Source organism: Pipistrellus hanaki, assembly GCF_964339955.1.
Source record: "Pipistrellus hanaki genome assembly, chromosome: 8".
Taxonomy (NCBI): Eukaryota; Metazoa; Chordata; class Mammalia; order Chiroptera; family Vespertilionidae; genus Pipistrellus; species Pipistrellus hanaki.
Genome location: NC_140510.1, coordinates 58,863,192 through 58,877,260, shown reverse-complemented (window position 1 = coordinate 58,877,260; position 14,069 = coordinate 58,863,192). Strand labels below are relative to the sequence as shown.

Genomic DNA, 14,069 nt, shown 5'->3' with positions numbered 1-14,069 from the left:
CTCTTGTGTTTTTGTTATTAGCCTCTGCTGTCCATTTAAAAGGCAAGACAGACCCTAAGCTTTCAGAAATAAGTACTTGTTTTTTATCTATAAGGTGAAGAAAGCAATTGTGTAAGCAAAGTCACTTGGGGAAGCTTAGTGCAGTAATAGGATTTAAGGGAAGATGAATGTAGATTGGCAGTGGCAGGAGGAGCAGCAGGCCTTGTTGGAAGGATGAGATTCAGGGGAAGGGTGGCGACTTTTGAGTCACACTATGGGGAGCCACAAGTGTCAGTCACTAGTGAATTATAGGTGTAAGGTTCCTCTGAAGTGTCATGAGAAAAGTGACTTTTAGAAAGATTAGTGCTGCATCATTGTGTGGAATGCCAGGCAGTTTAAAGATGAATTAGATTTGCACAAGGTCTTTCAATAATCAAGGCAAAGGTGATGAAAGCACAGAGTGAGAACAGAGAAGTGATGAATGTCAGCAAGCATTTCCTAAATAGAGGGAATAAATGAGACAAATAAATGAAAGGTGACTCTAGGAAAAACTAGTTCCCTCCCCCAAACAGAAACAACTGTAAACACTCAAAAATGGGGTAATGATTAAGTAAGTTATGGTTCCAACTCAGTGGAATGTTATGCAATTATTAAAATTGTTACAAAGACCATGTAAGAACATGGGAAATGTGCATGCTGTAAAATTAAATGAAAGAAAAAAAGATATTTAATTATAAAGAGGTTCCAAATAAAGATGGAGGATCAAGTACCCACATTTGCTTTCATTCTCTCCCAAAACCTCACTAAAACAACAGTGAAGATATTTTTTTTAAAAGACATAAACCCACAAGGACAAAGAGAATGGGAGAGGAGACAACGGCAACAACATTTTGGAAGCTGGGAAGCAGATGGATGAGTGGTAACTGACTTAGCAGTCCTGAGAAAGCTGAATCCTGTGCCAGCAATAGAGAAAGCCAAGAAACAACCCAATTTACACAGCAGAACCCTAAAGAAATTTAGAAACTGACAGCACCAGGTAACTCTGTAAAGTGGGAAAGAGGTGTGTGAAGAGAAGACTAGCTCTATTAATTGAAAGTTTATTTAAAAGATTTCCCCTTCCATAATTTTGAAGAAGATCAGAAATCTACTCCCTGGGCAGCATAAAGTAAAGGTTATTTGAAGTAGGGGACACTTGATGGTGTGGTCCCTTAGCAGAGGTTGAGTAAACTCTGGAACACTGAATGTTAAGAGTTTCAGCTTTCTTTTCCTAGTCAACCAGTAGCTGAGTCTATACCCTGAGTCGGGAGATGGGAAAATTTATTCTCTGAGGAATCTGAGTGGTGAAACAGATTTAAAGATAATAACCTCAGGATTGCTGAATCAACAGCCCAGCTATATCTCTCTACAGTAAAGCTTATAGACAATCAGCTCCACTTACACAAGCAGAACATTTTAGGACTTCACAAAAAATCAGCCTTTTAGTATTTCACTTTCATGTGTGAAGAGGAAACCAAGAGGAAAGCCTCTAATATGATATAAGAAAACCAAAGCAAGCAAACAGAAAAATAGCAACTAGAACAAGACAGACTATACAAAGAAACAAAACTATTGTTTACATCCTAAGAGAACTGTTTAAAAGAAAGCATTTATGTCACAACATCTAAATACTTTTAAAAATAAACATTTGAGGGATGGAGGGAAAGCTCTTAGAAATTAGAAATATATTAGAAAAAATAAAGACTCAAACTTTTGGTTAAAAGATTAAATTGACTAAGGCGAGCTCAGGGAGGACAGAAACCTCCCGTGGAGCAGAAGGGCAAAAGCTCGCTTGATCTTGATTTTCAATACGAATACAGACCGTGAAAGCGGGGCTTCACGATCCTTCTGACCTTTTGGGTTTTAAGCAGGAGGTGTCAGACAAGTTACCACAGGGATAACTGGCTTGTGGCGGCCAATATTTGCTTATTTTTATTCAAAAAAAAAAAAAAAAAAAGATTAAATTGAGGAATTGTACCAGAAAGAGAAAGAAAAGGTAAGAAAATTATAGGACCAGTCCAAGATGCCCAACGTCTGTTCAACAAATATTCCAGAAATAGAGAACAAAACAAACAAACAAACAAACAAACAACAGAAGGGAAGGAAATAATTCAAGGAAGTGCCCTGACTAGAGGCTTGACTTTTTATACTGAAAGAGCCCACTGTCCAGCACAGTGGTGGAGACACATCCTCACCAAGCCACATTGTCCTACAGTCTCAGAACACTGAGAACACAGAAAGGTCCTTTAGGCTTCTAAGAGTTAAAAGAAAAAAAAGTCACATAGAGTAGATCAGAACTCAGACTAACTTAAGGCTTTTCTGTTAAAACCCTAGAAACAAGATGACAGTGAAGCAAAGCTTTCTAAATTTCTGAAAGACTATTATTTCTGTGCTAAAATTTTGTACCCAGTTGAGCTGTCAATAAAATGTGAGAGTAGAAAAGGACATTTTCAGATATGCAGGGTCTCAAACAAAAAAAGTACCTCTTATATGTCATTTCTCAAGAAGCTACCAGAAGGTGTGCTTCACCAAAATTAAGGAGTAAATCAGGAAGGAGGAAGACATGGGATATAAGAAAGAAATAAACCAACACAGGAAAGAAGTGAAAAAAATCACCTAGATCACAAGTCGACAAACTTTTCCCATAGAGGACTAAACAGTAAATATTTTTAGCTTTTATAGGCCATTTGATCTCTGTCGCAACTACTCAACTTTGCCCCTGTAATAGTGTAAAAAAAACAAAACCAAAACAATATATAAGTGAGTGAGCATGGCTGTGTTCCAGTAAAACTTTACTTAAAAAACAGGTGGCAGGCTGGATTTGGCTCACACACCATAACTTGTTGATACCTGACCAAGGAGATGGTGAAGAAAGTTGCTAAGATATAGCTCTACATAGTGTAGAAGGCTTTAGGAGAGATATCTCCGAGAAAATGAAATAGTCAAAATATTTGTGTATCTACATTTCTTGAGAGATGATTTAGACTGGCAGTTAACAAGCTTTTTGGTCTCCGAACCTATTGCATTAAAAAATGATTGAGGACGTCAAAGAGCTTTTACATAGCTTACCCTATTAGAAATAAAAACTGATTAAATTTCAGACATTCACTTATTTTAACTAAAATAAATCCAATTCATTATATATTAATATAAATAACATTTTGTGAAAATAACTATTTTCTAAAACAAAATTAGGAGAAAAGCTTTTTTTTTACATTTTTGAAAATTTCTTTCATGTCTGTGTTAGACAAGACATTGAACTGGGTTCTCACATGTACTTCTATAGTCAATCTACTGGGATAAGTTTTTTTAGTTGAAGAATGTGAAGAAAATCTGGCTTCAGGCAGATATGTAGTTGAAAAAGAAAGGAGTGTCTTAATAGCTTTTTCAAATAATTGTAGATATTTGTTTATATTACATAAGAATTTGACAGTAATCTCTTAATGTCAAATGCAATCTAGAATCTGAAACCATATCTGCTATGGACTGAATTGTACCTCCCTCCTCCCCAAATCCATATGTTGAAGCACTAACCCTGGATGTGATGTATTTGGAGGTAGGGCCTTTAAGGAGATGATTAAAGTTAAATTAGGTCATGAGGATGGAGCTCTGATAAAAATGATAGAATTGGTACCCTTATAAAAAGAGGACAGAGGGCTTACTCTCTCCCCTGCCAGGTGAGGACATAGTGAGAAGATGACCTTTTGAAAGCTAGGAAGAGAGCTCTCACCAGAAGCTGAATCAGCTGGCACCTTATCTTGGACTTCTAGCGTCCAGAAATGAGAGAAATATCTGTGATTAAGCCACCCATTCTGTGGTGTATTGTTATGATGGCCCTAACAGACTAACACAGTATCAATTGATTTTTTTAACTGGGTTATATTATAATCTATTGGTCTGACTTACACTCTGAATGGATCTTTTATGCATTATTTTTTTATCATGTATTTAGAAATTTAGATCATTTAGAAAATATTGATTTGTTATACTGATCTTCTAAATTTGGACACATTTCATTATATGATATCAAGAAATCACATTTGTTAATATTACTACTGATCTTAGACAAGTCTTTTCGGAAATGTGTGTAATATGTGTCAGATACAAGGTTTCCAAAATTCTAATTTTTGTGAAAGTTCAGATTTTATCATTGGCAATAAATAATGTCGGTTGTTTTCCTTGAAGTGTCAAATAATCATAGTTTGTGTGTCAGTTGTTCCCTCAAGTAAAAGTGATATTCCATAAAAAAAAAAAAAAAAAAGCAATCAGTTTAGCTCACAACTCAAAGTTATATAAATGCTTTTCCTCAAGATAATCATCGTACTTCAGCATGCAGAATAAGTAATAAATAAGCACTAAAGAGTTGAGACACAATAAAGTTAATAACTTTTTACTGCTTCATCAGAAACATTCTTAAGTGAACTAACTGTTTTTCCCTGAGAGTGTGAAGTGCGATGAGTTTCCTGACCACTGATACCCTTTGTTGCAATGGCCGGATTCATGCCAAAGCAACAGCAGTTTTCCCTAGCAGTGCTTTTGTACCATCGGTGTAAATGTCAGCACACGGAAAAGGGCAAATAATGCCTTAGTACTATTATAAAAATAGTTTTGACCTTATGGGTCACTTTAAGGGTCTCAGTTGGTAGTTTGGAGTGGATCAATGTGTACATAGTATACAGAAAAACAAGCAAATTAAAACAAGACAGTTATTAAATTCAGTAAAAATAAATGTTGCATAGGAAAGAAAAGTAACACTTAGTATCTACATAATCATAATAGTTAATGCTAATAGTTTATTATGTAACTTTATTGGGAGGATGAGGGCCTGTAACAATTATGTGAGATTGATTAAGGGAAGGGTGTATGTGGAAAGAAAAATAAATTCTCTTCTATAGTGAAAAGTTTGTGAATAATGTCTAAAACTGGAAAATCAAGAAGTAGAAATCAAGCAGGCTATACAAAAATATGAAAGTGATGCCAAAATAATCTGATCTGCTGAACGAGGTGAAAGTGATTACCCCGTGGGCAGGGCAGAAGAGAGAGAGGGACAGAGGGCTACTGTTTTCATAGCAAGCTTTTAAAACTATTTGACTGTGTGAACTATGGATATTTGAATCTTCTCATTTTTATTTTGTAAAATTTCAAGCATACAATAACCCCACCATCCCTGTTCCCAGTCTCAACTATATCAAAATTTTTTCTTTGCTAAAGTGATTTAAAATAAACACAGACATCATGTCATTACACTCATACATATTTTGATATGTAATCCTAAAAAATGTGGACACTTTTTATATAAGCACAATGCTGTTAGCACATCTAACAATATGTAGTGCTTTGGTGTCATGTCCAGAATCCAGCTCATAATTACATTTCCTGGATTGCCTCCAATTGAATTGTCCGGATTGGAATCAAAACAAGCTACACACATTACATTTGGTTTTGACAGTTCCTATATATCTGATAATAGATTCCTTTGTGAAAGTCAAGAAGCAAACCTGATCTGAAATATAAAGAAGGAATTGTGAAGACAGTATGCCAATAATCATATTTTGGTGGGGGTGGGAACATGCATGGGGAAAAAATGAATGGAAAAAGACCAGAAGGAAATAAAATAGAATGCCAATAGTGGTTGTATTTGGGTAGTAAGACTATGAGTAATTTTTTCTACTTTTTTGTCTTTTCTAATGTTTTTTGAAAACACATATTACTTTTATATTTTAACAAATGCTTATTTTTGCAAAAATTTAACTAAATAGAAAATAAAAGCCCATAAGAGAAAAGCGACTTGAATCAACAGAAAAGAACGATGAATCTGAATTATGCCTGCCAGGGTCAGACCCAAGGAATAAAAAGCTGCCTGATCTAATGAGCTTCTAAAATATGAGGGTCATAAAAGAAGCACTAGAAAGAGGCACTCTGAAGGCTCAATTGGTCTTTAGGGTTTCTGTTGGAGGTAGTGTCTGGTAACCAAGCCTTCTGGCATGAGGAGCCTATAGAGCAGGTGTGAAGTAGGCACAAGGTCCAGGAGGGATGCTGGGCCTCTGTCAAACAAGCCAAGTAGGAAGTGAAGGGATTTGGACTGGGAATAGTTGTGGAACCACTAACCACACTTATTGTACTGTGGTCATCCAAGTACCCTACCAGACCAAATAGCACATGGGGAGTTAACCTGGTTGGTTAGTCCAGGGGTGTAGTGACCAATGAGTAGCTCTTTCAGCCGGGGTGGGGAGCCTTTTTTTCTACCAAGGGCCATATGGATATTTGTAACATCATTTGTGGGCTATACAAAATTATCAACTTAAAAATTAGCCTATCCCTATCCAGTTTGGCTCAGTGGATAGAGCGTTGGCCTGCAGACTAAAAGGTACCGGGTTCGATTCTGGCCAATGTCACATGCCCAGGTTGTGGGCTCAATCCCAGGTAAGAGGCATGCAGGAAGCAGCCAATCAATGATTCTCATAATTCATGTTTCTATCTCTCTCTCTGAAATCAATAAAAATCGTCAAACCTCAGAGGGAAGGTAGGAGAGGATGGGGGTAAGGGAAAGAGATCAACCAAAGGACTTGCATATAAGCATAACTAATGGACACAGACACCAGAGGAGTGAGGGCATGAGCAGGGGGGGAGGGACGCGGGAGGGAATAAGGACACATATGTAATACCTTAATGAATAAAGAAAATAAAAAAATAATTATTTTTTTAATTAGCCTGTTAGTCAATCAATGATTCTCTCTTATCATTGATATTTCTCTCTCTCCCTTTCCCTTACTCTATGAAATCAATAAAATAATATATATATATATATATATATATATATATATATATATTAAAAATTATCTTGTTATATTTGGTTAAATATTTAATTAACTCCTAATGTCTTGGCAGGGCAGACCAAATTATTTCTCGGGCCTTATACAGCCCAAGGGCTGGACATTCCTTACCCATCTTGCAGTCAAGATGCATGAAATGGGGTGGGGGTGGGGGTGGGGCAGGTGGGAGGGTCAGGGAGCCAGCAGGCCAGTGGGGACTCTGAATAAATGAGGAGGATGGTGGCCAAAGCCTGAGGCTGGATTTGTGTGTAGTGATGGTTTGTGTGTAGTGATGGCTTTTTTTTTTTTAAATATATTTTATTGAGTTTTTACAGAGAGGAAGAGCGAGGGATAGAAAGCTAGAAACATCAATGAGAGAGAAACATCAATCAGCTGCCTCTTGCACACCCCCTACTGGGGATGTGCCCACATCCAAGGTACATGCCCTTGACCGGAATCGAACCCAGGACCTTTCAATCTGCAGGCTGACCTCTATCCACTGAGCCAAACCGGTTTCAGCAGTGATGGCTTCTAAGCCCTGGAACTTAGGAATTGGAGCAGGGCCAATAGCATCATACCTCTGCTACATGGTGCCAGTCTCACCTGGAGACGAAGTAGAGAATGTTTTGTAATTTTCCTTAGCCTGCGGGAAGTCTTACTTTCTGGAGTAGGCATGGTCAACTATAGATAGGATATTTTTATTTAAATACCCACTAGGTTTTTTTAAACATCCAGCAGAAAATCTTGGTCATGCATGCTTTCATTAATTCAGCGCCCAGATTTTAGTAAATTCTGAAGGATCTATTTTTGGTACTTTTCTCACATGTTGGTGGTGAGGACTTTGTTCTCTGATCTAGATATTTGTGACTATATATTATCATATGGAAAACAAGCCCAACTGAACCTTGTGCTTTGTAAGAGCCAATTTGGGTACCATGAAATCCACTTCGACCATGTTAGTCCAGAGCCCTTGGTATATTCTGAACACCTCTGGTACTCTGTCTCACTTGGCACTAAGGTCCTGCAAAACAGAGACCATACCTAAGTACCCCACTCATCAGAGGCATCTTAATTTTAAGTAACTTCTGAAAAAAACATTTATCTTACATTTTAAAAGAGGTCAGAAGCAATGAATCTGACTTGATAACTAAGTTCTTAGATCTTAAAACTGTAATATCTCAGGGTCATAGTTCTTATACTGAAGGAAGTGTCTCACAATTATAGTAGCTCTTCACAGCTTGCCTTTCCAGCAATATCCCTGCCATTGCTCCTTCTAAGTTAGAATGTGAGGGTATACTCCAGAAGTTGCCCATTTCAACCTTAATCAATAACAACAACCCCATTTCAGCCATTTGCGTAGCCAAAAATCACAGTCATTATTATTTTTAAGGAAAAAAAAACATTTACCATTTATTTATAAGACTGTCCTGCTAAAAATGATTTTAATCACCTTTTCTCCTGCATTTTCATAGTTATTAATAGTGGACTTGATTTAAATCTTAAGGACTTGAGCCCTGAAGTTAGTTAACAACATAACATGTTACTTTGCTGGGTGTCTTTTAAGAAAAGCTGGACCTCTGTTCATGAGAGCTGGTATAGGTTGGTCCTGTTGAAAGGCTGGGTCTGGCCGAGACCGGTTTGGCTCAATGGATAGAGCGTCGGCTTGGGGACTGAAGGGTCCCGGGTTCGATTCCGGTCAAGGGCATGTACCTTGGTTGCGGGCATATCCCCAGTAGGGGGTGTGCAAGAGGCAGCTGATCGATGACTCTCTCATCGATGTTTCTAACTCTCTATCTCTCTCCCTTCCTCTCTGTACAAAATCAATAAAATATATTTAAAAAAAAAAAAAAAAGAATGATTTAAAAAAAAAAAAAAAAGAAAGGCTGGGTCTGCCCTGCCAGTGTCACTCAGTGGTTGAGCACCAGCCTATCAACCAGGAGGTCATGGTTCGATTCCCAGTCAGGGCACATGCCTGGGCTGTGGGCTCCATCACTGGTGGGGGTTGGGGGGGGAGCACGCAGAGGGCAGCTAATCGATGATTCTCATCATTGATGTTTCTATTTCTCTCTCCCTCTTTGAGATCAATTTTATATATATATATATATATATATATATATATGTATATATATATATATGTATATATGTATATGTATGTATATATATGTGTGTATATATGTATATATGTATATATCAATATATATATATATATATTTTTTTTTTAATTTTTAAAGAGAAGTCTAAGCTTGGGCTGAGCTAACCTCACTGGTCTTAGAAATCTGCTTTTGTGTTTCCTGGGTCTATCTGAAGCCATTCCTCAGAAGGCTTTCTCCATGACTCTCCAACATTTCCCACCCTCTCCCCCACCTTTAACTTCCTTCCTTAGTTCCTTAGGCCTCCACCTAACTGCCAACCTGAGATTCCCACTGCCCTTTCCCACCCTCATGCAAATGTCATGGTAAAGGGAATACTTGTTTTTTTTTTAAGATTTATTTTTATTTTATTTTTTAAATATATTTTATTGGTTTTTCACAGAGAGGAAGGGAGAGGGATAGAGAGTTAGAAACATCGATCAGCTGCCTCCTGCACGCCCCCTACTGGAAATGTGCCCGCAACCAAGGTACATGTCCCTGACTGGAATCGAACCTGGAACCTTTCAGTCCACAGGCTGATACTCTGTCCACTGAGCCAAACCGGTTTTGGCAAGGGAACACTTTTCAAGGGCTGCTCAGACTTGGGGCCTTCCTCACCCACTGTCATAGAAATGGAATTCTTGTCTCCTAACCACATCCGGGACCTGAGGTTCCTCTCACATTCCTGCCATTTTCTACAGTTGCAAGGCAAACACTTAAGGAAATTCCCTCATTTCCTTCCTCTTAGGCTGGAAGTTTAGACAGTTGACCTTTAGACAGGTCAAGATGGAAAGGGGCCCGATTGTCTGGGGGTTGGCAGACGAGGCTGATAGTAGGTGATGTGAGACAGAAGAGCTCATGGTTTACTCGGGCTATTTTTTTTTTATGCAAACCTTGCAGAAAATTGTAACACATAAACTGCCTTATAAACTAAAACAGGCTGGCAAATTCATGGCCCAAGCACAGGCCCCTCCTCTGTGCATTCTGGTGGGCCTAGTGTGTCTCAGGGCCTCTCCACACAGTAGGAAAGGACACAGCTGGGTCTAAATGAAGTGAGTTGCTGACGGTTCTTCCATCTTGTTTTTTACTCTTTAATCTCACAGAAATCTTCTCTTTTCTTTAAAAAGTGACTTGCACCTTACTTAATCACCGTGGGCCTAGTGCAAGGAGTAGGCCTAGGGCGCTGGTTGGCAAACCGCAGCTCACGAGCCACATGTGGCTCTTTGGCCCCTTGAGTGTGGCTCTTCCACAAAACACCACGTGCGGGCGCGCACGTGCAGTGCAATTGAAACTTCGTGGCCCGTGTGCAGAAGTCGGTTTTCGGCCTGGGTGAGTCTATTTTGAAGAAGTGGTGTTAGAATACTCAAGGGGCCAAAGAGCCTTATGTGGCTCTCGAGTCACAGTTTGCCGACCACAGGCCTAGAGGATCCTTGCTTGCTCCTGAGCCAGTCACCACCCCACTGCCTCTCCCCACTGCAGTCCCAAGGCCCTCATCACACACATGTTGGTCTCTCCTAGCTGCCTTCAAGTCCCTCCTTTCTCTGCCCAGTCCTTTTTCAGGCATGTTCTTCTTGGCCCCTTGGACTTTTCTCACCGCTGTGCCCCTCCCCCCTCTCCTTCCACGATTGCCTTGTGTTCCAAGCAGCATAAATTCCCCTGGCCACCTCAGACTGGTTTTATTCCAGTCAGGAAAATGTTTCTTCCTAATAATTTTTTTTTTTTAATCCTCAACTGAGGATATTTTTCCATTGATTTTTAGAGAAAGTGAGAGAGAGGGAAAGGCAGAGAGAATATCAATGGAGAGGAGTCTGCAACCAAGGTAGATGCCCTTGACTGGAATCTAACCTGGGACCCTTTGGTCCATAGGCCGATGCTCTATCCACTGAGCCAAACTACATAGGGCTCTTTGTAATAATATATATATATATATATATATATATATATATATATATATATATATATAACTGCTTGTAGAAGTAATTTTGCACCTACTTACTTACAATTATAAATTTACCCATTAGCAGTTTTTGAACCAGAAATATCTTAATGAAGCACTGACATTTTTAGAAGATAAATTTTATAATGTATTTAAATAGAATTAAAGTTTTCCAAGGATATGGTGTCCTCACAACGTGTTATCTATAATATATGGAAGGCTGGTATATTATAGGCATACTTCCTTTCCTTTACTCCACCATCTTTGTCTGTTATGTGACCTTTAGCTAAAATATAATACAAATAACACTAGATTTTGAGCCTTAAATCTTTAGACATAGATCTTCTCATGGCTTCCACTTAGAAGCTTTTTTCCAGCCTATTTTCTCAATTGTGAAATGGGCTGAATAATGCACAACTCCCAAATGTGTTCAAGAATCTGTGAAAGGTTGTTCAGTAGGGGTCAGGGCCAGATACTGGGAAGTGCTGTCCACAGCAGTGTTGTTATTTCCTGTCCTACCTGGGGCCAGAAAGTAGGTCATGAGAGAGTGTTTGCTCCATTCTGACCAGGTTTTCTTCCTCATCATATGCCGTCAGTAGGCTTTGGCTCAGAATTCAGTCTGACATTCTAAACAATGATGTCCTCGAATGAATGCAGGAAGCTTGTCACCAGTGACCCAAGTCCTGTGCTTAAGCGAAGGACAGAGGAAGGACATGATCTTCTCTCTGAAGGGTTTTATTTATGAAGCTCCTTGTGGCTTTTTCACTTTTTCCATGAAAAACTCTGTCCTTTTGTCTTCTGCCACTGGCCCTGGTTATGGACGGGGCGTTGATGTGAATACAGCTTCCAAATTGGAAATTAATGAGGTGTACCTTCCAGAAAGGCCTTCCTCCCTTGCTGTTAGGCATGCTGCTCATGGGAGCCCCCATTCTGGTCCTTCTTTCCCTACTGCCCTCTCTGTGAGGCTGTGGGGGACATCCTTGCTTCTCTGCTACCTCCCCACAAGGTGGCTTTAGGCTAGTTTTCCTGGCCTCGATTTTTTTAGTCCCCCGTGTCAGGGTGATTCCAGAATCACTGGATTGTGTTAAAGCAGGATAGGTTCTGCTGCCTGAGGCCACTGTCACATGGCCAGATAGTTCTCGATAGCTCTTCAGAACTTTCACTTTAACCCGTTGTGCCCCCCCCCAAACCCCTCCCATTGTGGGTTCAAAAAGAAGGGCAGTACAGGTTTTCTGGGATGCAATAGGAAACCTCATTAGTCGCAGATCTGGTGGTGTTCATGTGTGCTGTTAGGATGGGTATTGGTGGATAAGGAGCCAAGGTGCCTGTTGGGAAGAAGTGGCTCAGACTGAGGTAGCAAGCAGCACATGTTGTTTAGGGACCTCTGAGAAGGAGTGCAGACATCCAGTTCTGCCATTGGATCAGTTTTTGTACCCAGCCAGAACCTAACACCATTCTGAACAAAAAGCCAGTGCTCAGGGAATCTTTGGAGAATGCATGTGAGTGAATGGTCACGTGTAAGAAAAACCTGAAAACCAATTCCTTACAATCTGTCCTCCTGCAGATCCTTAGTGAGTGGTTCGGTCGGACCATCATCTGCTCCTGCACCAAACTGAGCTACGAGCATGCACAGAGCATGATTGAGAGCCCGACTAAGACAATCCCTGAGCAGGAGCTGCCCCCCATCTCCGCAGAGCACACCGTTGAGGAGGTACACCAGGCTATCTTGAATCTTCACCGGATTGCAAAGGAGTTACGCAAACAGCGGTTTTTGGATGGCGCACTGCGTTTGGATCAGGTCAGTCACTTCCTTTTATTAGTGCAACCAATGGATTTGCTTTGTACCTGAACCCAGCATGTCTGCAACTCAACATGGTAGCCTTGGACTCTTCCCGCCTTGTTTCTTCAGTCACTGCTCTGAAACAATGTTCCCCAAGGTAGGCAGGAACTAACTCCCACTCCTCCTAGCTCCACAGGCACCGCCGCCTAACACTGTGAGCCCAGGCAAAGGGTAGTGTCTGGGTGACTGTGAGACCAAAGCTCCCAGATGGCCTAACCTGAAAAGGTATGTCCAGTATTTGGTCCTCACCTTGGTTTCTACTGTTAATCCTTCTTAACTGAGCTGGGAACAGGAAATGTGGACATGTAAAAGTTAACCAGTGTCTGATTATGGGGCTTAAAGAAACTAGTGTTTCTTCTTATCCCTTGTCTTCCCAAAAGAATTATGTTTACAAATTCTAGATTTATATCTGAGGAAGCACAGATCTGGGGAGTCTATAGAATGCTGGCTATTGAAGAAAACAGTGTCCCAAAATGGTATTGATGGCTCTGGAATAGCACAGCCATGCCAGTGGTTCACTGAACTTAGGCAACTGTCATTCAAACCTGGCTGAGTTGCTATGTGTGGTAACTCAGTTATCTGTATCTCAATGGCCCTCTCATTTTATAAATTAGAAAGCCAAAGTCCCCAAAGTTAAATAAGTTGCTTATATGCAAGAAATCCAGATAGCTAGCACTTTGTTCACCTTTCCTCCTTTACGCCATGCTGACTTAAGAGAAAAAGTTTCCTTTCAAGTGAGAAAAACAAGCCCTCAAAAGTCCTACTTAAGTTCCAGTTAATGAAAGTTTGAAAATAAGAGATTTGCATCCTTGGAGTTGAATCCTTGGTTCTCTAGATGAGTGTGTGGGCCAGGACTTTAGGAGGAGCACATTAGTCTCCTGCGACAGACACCGTGAGTTCCTTTATAAATCAGCTCAGTGGCCCATTTGGCAGTCACTGCATTTGTTCTCATGTGCCGACTGCCTGCATTTGCCTTCACTAAAATCCATTTTTCTTCAGGGTTTTGGCATAACCTGCTATTTGAGTTGCTTTCTGATGCTATGTTTGCCTCAGTTCACGATGTCCATGTTTTTGGTGGCAGTCCTAAAATACATATATGCATTTTTTACACTAACCTCAATTAGGAAGGTGCTACGAGAGGCCTTCCTAATTGAAGTTAGTGGAGACACCATTCATGTCACACAGTATGCCCTTGAATGCAGAATAGATCTGCTAACCCAGAAGTCACCTTTCCAAGAAGTCAGTTTACTGTGATGACTTTCAGAATGGGTGAGATGGAGGACACTAGCATAGTACCTGTTTGCCAGGTAAGGACTCAATGGTTTGGAGGTCATAAC

At 40.0% G+C, this 14,069-nt stretch overlaps 1 protein-coding gene across 5 annotated transcripts in view; it reads left to right on the top strand.

Moving 5' to 3' along the window:
* The window catches only part of DIS3L2 (DIS3 like 3'-5' exoribonuclease 2), a 283,427-nt gene that overhangs the window by 201,271 nt on the left and 68,087 nt on the right, over positions 1 to 14,069 (top strand). For all 5 annotated transcript variants that reach the window (XM_084891776.1, XM_084891777.1, XM_084891774.1 and 2 more), the window contains one exon: positions 12,457 to 12,690. In XM_084891776.1, coding sequence (XP_084747902.1) covers positions 12,457 to 12,690 — 234 coding nt within the window. The remainder of the gene's footprint in view (positions 1 to 12,456; positions 12,691 to 14,069) is intronic.